Consider the following 9,158-nt stretch of genomic DNA (forward strand, 5'->3'; position numbering starts at 1 on the left):
CTTTAATATCAAAGAATCGCTGTTCCTAATAAATACATTTTATTTTATTTTACCAGAACTGGACTGCTAGCTAGTGCTGATATTCTCCTCTTTAGACAGTCCATCTCTAGATCTGTAGAGGTCATTGATCTAGAGGAACCTCCTGTCGATGATTCTGAAGTCCTTCCCGCTGCTGAGCCTCTGGTGCAAGAAGAGCTTCAAACTCGAGTCCACGACGCTCCAGTCCGTCTGACAGCAGGTGAAACGTCTCCTCTCCGTAACGAAATGAACATGAGACCACCTGAGGGTGAGTTTCCTGCAACAATAAATCTCACAATATCTGCAAATCACCACTAAACATCGTCTTTTTCTCTTCATCTTTTAAAGACATTTGCTGCCGATATGCAATTGGCCGTAAGCTGGGGCAAGGTGGATTTGCTGCCGTCTATGAAGGCACTCGTTTGGCGGATGGCCAGAAGGTTTGACTTTCTTTTTTTTTACTTACCACAACTAGTTTAGCAAATCGTTTTTTGATCTGAATCTATTTCTCATCCTTTGATATCTCACTTTATCCTGTGCAAGACATCTTACTGTATCATATATTCACTACTTAGGGCTCTTCTTGACCTGTTAGGATTTCAATTCTTGCTTAGAATTTATGATATGACCTCTACACACAATAATTGCTTTTTGTTTTGTCCATCAGGTGGCAGTGAAATTTATCCGAAAGACGAAGCACATGGAATGTATCAGCAATGTGAGTATAAGTGATTTTATCAGCAGACAAACTTTTGTTAAAATTCCCTATTTAAAACCATCTGACATCATATCATGTATATGATCATCCCTGATCATCCCAAACCCCTTCCCAAAGAAGTCGTTATGACAATCCTGGCCAGTAAAAAAGGTCCAGCGATGGACATTATCAAGCTGCTGGACTGGCAGGACCAGCAGGACTTCTACGTCATGGTCCTCGAGCGTTTCTCGCACTGCATGGATGTGTTTGACTTTGTGAAAAGCAACGCCAGTAACATTGAGGAGAAGTTTGCGCGGCACATCATGTGTACGACAACACTAGCCGCTGATCCGTGCTGTCGCCGTGGAGTTTACCATGGCGACATCAAATTACAGAACCTGCTGATAAACGTTAAGACATTGACTTTGGATGCTGCGATCTCCTGACAGAATTGATGCAATCCCTACAGGTTCACTTCAAATTCTAAAACACATATCATTCACAGATATTAGTGCTGAATTTAATAGAATTTTTATTGGAGATACAGACATTACAAAGAAAGAATACACCAATAAATATATTAGAAATCAAATTTCGTGCTCGGTTCCACCTGCTGCAAAGTTTTTTTGGTATTCAACCATAGGTGATTTAAATTGGGAAAAGGCAAATACTACTATTTATAAATACTGTATTAATAATAAAATAAAAGAAGTTTCATTTAAAATTTTACATCAAATTTATCCTGTTAAAGATACGTTAAGAAGTTTTAAAATAAACATAGAAGAGTCTTTTACCAATCAAATAGGGAGACTATTTTTCATTTATTTTATCACTGTATGTACACCAAAAAAATTTGGTCTGATTTGGAAGAATATATAATCACAAAATTGAATTTAAATATCAGAATCAATATTTTTGATGTCATGTTATACTTTGATTTATGTGGTTTGTCCAAAAATTAAATTTTTGTTATTCAACTGGGGCCGTATTCACAAAGCATTTTATCTTACCACTAGGAGTACTCCTAAATCGCACTAAAATATTTTAGCTAGGAGTTTTCTCTTAAAAGTTATTCACAACGCCTTTCAGACCTACTCTTAGTAAAGAAAAATGACAACTCCTAAACTAAGAGTGAGTCTTCGTTGCTATGGATGACGTCATTACTCATGCACGAGCTTGACTGAAGTGACCACCTTGATTGGCTGATGATTGTAACGCGGGAATGATTCCAAACACCTCCCCTACGATGATGAGTGACAGGTGACAGGTCTGAGAACGCGTGCGCTTCACAAGTAGTGCGAAGGACGGAAGATGATGAATAACTGAATAAATAGCCTAAATGAATAAAGAGTAAGGCAAAACAAATAGCCTAGTAGCCTAATGAAACATATGGATTGATGCAATATCTTTGCAACATTATTGAATTAATCTGTCACTATATGCCTCTGCCTACGTTTGCAAAGAGAATAACATTTTAATTTGATTTACAATCAAACGTTACAATTAGTTTACATGCAATGAGTAGCCTAGTTTTGGTTGTTGTTGGTGGCGGTGTTATTGCATCCCTAGTAATGCAAAATTGTTCCCTCGCGATTGGAAGCTCCTGTAGCCGCCGCATACACATTTCAAAACATCGCAACGTGAAATGCCACAAAAAGCGGTTTGTGAATAGGTCTTCGTGAGTTAGGAGTCCTCTCGACTTCTTTTAAGCTGTCCCAGGCTTAGGTGCTACTTTTAGGGCTAAAATGCTTCGTGAATTACTCTTAGTCAAAAAAATTAGGAGTCCTAAAGTTACGAGTGACACGCCCATTATTTTTAGGAGTTGCTCCTAAATTCGCCAGTTAGGAGCTACTTTTAGCCTTAAAATTCTTTGTGAATACGGCCCCTGTTTATTATCTTCGGAAAATACCATATTCACAAATGTAAATGGTCTAATTCACAACCTTGCTTTAATGTATTTCATCTGGACTTTAAATCATATTACAAAACAATAGAAAACATGCAAAATATGAAGGCTACAAGAACATTTCATCTCCTGAAGGAACTGCATAATTTTTAATTTTCCCCTTCTATATATTAATTCATATGTTATTATCCTCTGGTCTGTACATACTGTACATTTCATTTTTTGTTGTGCAGGTTGCACAGTATTTGTAGTGTTCTCTGTAGGCTACCTATTGTCCTGTGTATTGTTCATAATAAAGTTCGTAAAAAAAAGAAAAAAAAGATCTCCTGACAGAATCTGCCTTTACGAGATACTGTGGTGGTGTGTATTAGTTCTCAAAACACTTGTGAATGAGTTAACTCAACACTCTTATGCTAATGCTGTGGTAGAGACTTACCCATCGGACACTCTTTCCTCCAGGCACAGTTACAGTATGTACTGCCCTCCCGAGTACAGAATGTACAGCGAGTTTCATGGAAAGCTGGCGACGGTCTGGTCTCTGGGGATCCTCTTGTTCAGAATGCTGTGTGGATACTTTCCAGATAGTTTCGACTTCTACAGGACCAATATGAACACCTGGTTCAAACCCGCTTGACAGAAGGTGATTCGATTACTTCAAGTACAATTCTAATGCAAAACTTCATAGGCTTTATAGGAGATGGCTGTATACACTCACCTAAAGGATTATTAGGAACACCATACTAATACTGTGTTTGACCCCCTTTCGCCTTCAGAACTGCCTTAATTCTACGTGGCATTGATGCAACAAGGTGCTGAAAGCATTCTTTAGAAATGTTGGCCCATATTGATAGGATAGCATCTTGCAGTTGATGGAGATTTGTGGGATGCACATCCAGGGCACGAAGCTCCCGTTCCACCACATCCCAAAGATGCTCTATTGGGTTGAGATCTGGTGACTGTGGGGGCCATTTTAGTACAGTGAACTCATTGTCATGTTCAAGAAACCAATTTGAAATGATTCGAGCTTTATGACATGGTACATTATCCTGCTGGAAGTAGCCATCAGAGGATGGGTACATGGTGGTCATAAAGGGATGGACATGGTCAGAAACAATGCTCAGGTAGGCCGTGGCATTTAAACGATGCCCAATTGGCACTAAGGGGCCTAAAGTGTGCCAAGAAAACCTCCCCCACACCATTACACCACCACCACCAGCCTGCACAGTGGTAACAAGGCATGAGTGATCCATGTTCTCATTCTGTTTACGCCAAATTCTGACTCTACCATCTGAATGTCTCAACAGAAATCGAGACTCATCAGACCAGGCAACATTTTTCCAGTCTTCAACTGTCCAATTTTGGTGAGCTTGTGCAAATTGTAGCCTCTTTTTCCTATTTGTAGTGGAGATGAGTGGTACCCGGTGGGGTCTTCTGCTGTTGTAGCCCATCCGCCTCAAGGTTGTGCGTGTTGTGGCTTCACAAATGCTTTGCTGCATACCTCGGTTGTAACGAGTGGTTATTTCAGTCAAAGTTGCTCTTCTATCAGCTTGAATCAGTCGGCCCATTCTCCTCTGACCTCTAGCATCAACAAGGCATTTTTGCCCACAGGACTGCCGCATACTGGATGTTTTTCCCTTTTCACACCATTCTTTGTAAACCCTAGAAATGGTTGTGCATGAAAATCCCAGTAACTGAGCAGATTGTGAAATACTCAGACTGGCCCGTCTGGCACCAACAACCATGCCACGCTCAAAATTGCTTAAATCACATTTCTTTCCCATTCTGACATTCAGTTTGGAGTTCAGGAGATTGTCTTGACCAGGACCACACCCCTAAATGCATTGAAGCAACTGCCATGTGATTGGTTGATTAGATAATTGCATTAATGAGAAATTGAACAGGTGTTCCTAATAATCCTTTAGGTGAGTGTAGATAATGCAGGAATTTGTCCCGGGTGTCTGACCTGAAGATCTTAAGGCTTAGAATAATGAAAGTAGAGCGGATGTAAAGTTTATGGTAATAATCAGACGTCTCTCCATCTTTCTCACAGAATGCTGCAATTTGATCTGCTCCCTTCTGCAGCAGAAGCCAGAGCGTCGGCTTGATCTGGACAGGATTATTCAACACAAATGGTTTTAGGTACTGAGCCATGAGCTAAAAACTATCTAAGATGTATTTTGAAAATCTCACCTGTTCTAAGTGTAATGAATTTAGCACCCTTATTTCTGTTTTTTTTTTTTTGTTCCAGGTGTAAAACCATCAGCAACTCTGGAGAATATTGAACTCTATGTAGTTTCCTGGAGCTCTTTACATGAAAAAGCCACTTCATAATTTACACCTAAAAATGAGAAACTGGAACTTTTCTCACCTGTTCTAAGTGTAATGAATTTATGCAATACAACTCATTTGTGTGTGATTTGTTCCAGGTGTAAGACAGTCACTCCAGAAGAGTCATGTGCTCAGCTGTGTGTCAGGCGGACTGAATCCACTGGCCTCTCCATCATCCGCTTTAGACTCTTGCATCTTGGCTTGAAGCAGCAACATTAACATCTGGCGCTATTGCTATCAGAAGGATGTGAAAATAAATAATTGTACTGTTGTAAATAATTTGAGAGTTGAGTTCCTCTGAACAGCCGCAGAGGTTTCTGTCGGAGCTTCACAGAGATCTACTGTCAAGTCAGAAAAATGTTATCAGACATGATGTTACCATACGGTGCCTTCAGCTGGAGTAAAATTTTATATTTTACATTCCATATTCACAGAATGAAAGACATGGGTTTGCAGGCAACATGTTATTAATCATAATTGATAAATGAAAAGAAGATTGAAGATTCTGTCTTAGAAGTTCAAGAGAGAAAAATGAAAATTGACATTGCACTCTTTAAATTGAAACTTAAACCTGAATAAATGTTTCTACTTTGACTTCTTTATTATTTAATTCTATACATAAAATCTTTTATAAAAGATTAAGAGAATGATTTTATTTTACAGATGTTAAATGTGATTGATTTTGCAATAATAATAAAAAAAATTTTTACAAACTTTGGGGAGGCTGTTAATTAATATCTTCTCCTATGCATAATAAAGGTGATGAATATGTTTCATAAAAGTGTTTTGTTTCTGGAGTTTCTCCAACATTGCACATTTTGTATGTTTCCCTAATCAAACACACTTGATTCTGGTCATCAGCTCATTAGTAGAGAGTGGGTGTCAGACAAAGGCCCTGTCCCAAATGAAAAGCAAAGCCCTCGTGGTCTCAGTGCGGGTTCGGCAGAAGTGCGCATTTAGGGCGTAATAGGGGTCACTCGTGAGCACCGTTCTGAAACCTACAATGACAAATGGGACACCCTATGGTCTTGTCAAGTACACATGAAGTGTGCCATTTGGGACAGGGCCAAAGGAGACGTTCAAAATGTGCAAATTGTTACTCAGCGATTCATTGTGAATCTTTAGACATTTCGTTTACATGACGTCACCAAAATGTATAAATTGGGAAGAGTCAGTGGGAACGAGCCCGTCAAATGCAGCTGTGTCTCTGATAAACAAACAAAAAGATTTTATTCTTGTTGTTTTATTAGATTTTTGTCATGACTCAATATGGAATCATTTTGATACAAGGGGAACAACAGGGCTAAAGCTGCACCACTGTGAAAGGAGCAGTGGTTTTATTCTCCTCTAAACCACTAGATGGCACAAAATTTGTCTCATAAAATATTATATTAATCATTTCATATAATAAAATGTATCTATTGTTACTACTGTAATGCCATATTACATTTTTATGGGATCTCCTTCAAAGCTTCCAGATTCTATAATTTCTAAATATTTATTTTATTTTTAACAAAAAATACATTTCCTTTATTTCTTAAAATAAACAGAAAATAGTACAAACTTTGCTGAAGTGATTGCTTAGAAAAAGTATTAGATATTATGCAAAACATATTACTTTAGCTAAAGTGTTTGTATCATTAATGGGGGCTTTTTTTTTTTTTTTTTACCTCAGCAAGGCCCTCCTCGCCACCTCGCACATTTATATGATTCACTTTAATCATTTATTTTCCCACAAAATCTTTTGATCCATCAATGTTCATTTAAAACATAGGACTAGATATTTTCTCAAATCATATTGAAAAGCACATGTTCTATTTAGCCCCATTATTACCCAAAATTACATGTTACATTTCTCAAATAATGTCGTAAACTATACAGAGAACCCTGTCAAGATGATACTGTTATTAAAGGTTAATTAACAACTGTTAACAGCCAAATAGTACTTTAATAATAAGAATAATAATGTTATAATACTAACTTTTTAATGTAAAAATAATATGTAAAATAGTCATTTTGTTGCAAAACGCTCCTCTCTAGAATTCATTTTTCTCGCTAAATACAGTTTATGGCCACTGAATGGCTTTTCTGAGGTAAATGTAACCTTACGTGACATTAACTTTCAAATAAAGGCGATACGTTTTCAATTCTAGTCTTCATTTATCTTAACACCCAGTGTACCTAAGGATAGGCTGCAAAGCGTATTGAAATAGGCTATAAGAAAAATGACTGCTTACTCATGGCAGATAATTAAAGTAAACCGATTTACAAAGCTACAATAAGCCTTGAAGTCTAACCATCATCACATTTAGCATTACATGTTTCTGATTCAACAATTACACATTAGGAGAAGTGCATTTGCGGCCTCTCTCATGCATCTGTGAGAATATTAGAAAGAAGGCGTATCATTGAAAGCGAGCACTACCAAGACTGTAACATTACTTCTGAAAAACATGGACCTGGGATGGTCCAGTTGCATAAGCAGACAAGTGTGAGAAATCCTACTGAGATTGATGATTAGTTAGACATCGGAGAATGTACCTCGTCAGGCATGCGATTCAGTTAGCATGACTGTATCATCAGTTTCAAATGCTGAAAGACACTATGTACCCGGTAAATATAGGCTGATCTTCACTGAAGTTTCGTGTGTTTTTGTTTTCATGATATTAGAAACAGGAAAGTGGATCTTAATGAAACTTGGTAACACTTTTGCAATACAAGGTCCCATTAGTTACAAGTGTATCCGCTGATTTTCAACCCTCACTGTACTGATACAATGTCAGTAGTACATGTAAATGAACAATGTTTACTCTTTCTTCATGAGAAATTTGTGTTTTGTGTCAGCAAAAGTCTGCCGGACGATTGATTTTAAAAACCTATTTTGAAACTTACTGTAAAGCGTTGCTGGAAAATGTTGAAATACTGACATTGAGTATTTAAATTTTTCTGTTAATTGGTTTTAAAAAGTAAAAATACCTTTTAATGGCTTTTTTGATTAATGATGATTTAAGTTCAATAGTTTAACTAGAAGACAACCCAAATAACTTAATACGTAACACAAACCATGTTACTATACATCAAATACTATTGGAAATAATACCAGAATAAAATACAGGGTGAGATTCAAGTACAAAAGGGGAGAGGAGATGAATTGTGCTTTTTAAGAATCAAATATTCAACACTCAGGCTGCTCTTTAAGCTTTTATGAATAACAAAATCTTTTTTTTTTCTCCATGGCACAGCACTATTTTCATTAATATCACAAATATAGAAAGATGGCAAGTGTTCCGCCATCCCCAAATCTATTTTAAAAGTCAAAACACTGAAAAATGGACAAAACACAAGTATTAAAAACCATAACATCATCTTTCCACTCTCTCCAGTACACATGAACATCATCACCATTGTGTCGAAAACATCAACATTGGCACTTGCAGAACAATCAACTCAGATAGTGCTGAGCAAGTATGCGATCCCCATGAGGAAAACCATCCATATTAAATGGCACGACTAACAAGAAGGCACGTCAACTGCACATTAACCGGGGCTCTCCAGTCCACGTTACAGCATGCTCACGCCAATGCCCAAATCACTTTCTCAATAACCACCTAACAGCTTTAGTGATCTAATGGAGAGTTAAGGCATTACAAGTCGTTTCCACTGACAAATCATGGTTTGATTCCAGTATTCTTTACTTGCTTTGATTAATATAAACACACAAATGGCATACTGTTACGAATTTAGAACTACACAGTATCAGACAAACTGATTTTGTAAATAAGACCACTTTTGATATTGTCTGACAAAAATTTGCTACAGTAATTTTAAGGCCACATTGAAGGACCTCGCATTAGACACAATAAAGCATACTGTATACAATTCAAAAGGTGCATTAGCTTAACCTTCAGAGTGAAAACGGGCCGTGCGACAACAGGTGCTGGGCCAATTTCCCTTTCTTACAATTGTTGCTTTGTGAAACTTGAATTTCAAGTGTGGCTGATTGCATCATGACTCTTTTTCATGTTGATTTAGAAATAAAACATGATTTTTGAAAAATAAAAGGGATAATGAATGCTTGTGTGAGAGTCCAATAAACTTGTCTAGATAAAAAAAGACAGCATATTATTCCATGTGATTGCCATTTATGGTTTTGTCCTCGCTTGAGATCTTGAGGTAAACTCATTTAACACAGGGAATGAGGGAAGCTTA

General features: G+C 37.4%; 1 protein-coding gene across 1 annotated transcript; it reads left to right on the top strand.

Annotated features, from left to right (window-relative positions):
* The first annotated feature begins 250 nt into the window (after positions 1-250).
* Positions 251-4,980, top strand: LOC311298982 (casein kinase I-like). Its single transcript, XM_084422368.1, has 6 exons — positions 251-286; positions 367-458; positions 686-736; positions 3,081-3,261; positions 4,672-4,760; positions 4,870-4,980. Exons 1-4 carry the CDS (start codon positions 265-267, stop codon positions 3,204-3,206), a joined length of 291 nt encoding a protein of 96 aa, XP_084278494.1. The 5' UTR covers positions 251-264; the 3' UTR covers positions 3,207-3,261; positions 4,672-4,760; positions 4,870-4,980.
* The last annotated feature ends 4,178 nt before the right edge of the window (positions 4,981-9,158 follow it).

This window comes from Rutilus rutilus (genome assembly GCF_951802725.1).
Source record: "Rutilus rutilus genome assembly, chromosome: 10".
In the NCBI taxonomy this organism is placed as follows: Eukaryota; Metazoa; Chordata; class Actinopteri; order Cypriniformes; family Leuciscidae; genus Rutilus; species Rutilus rutilus.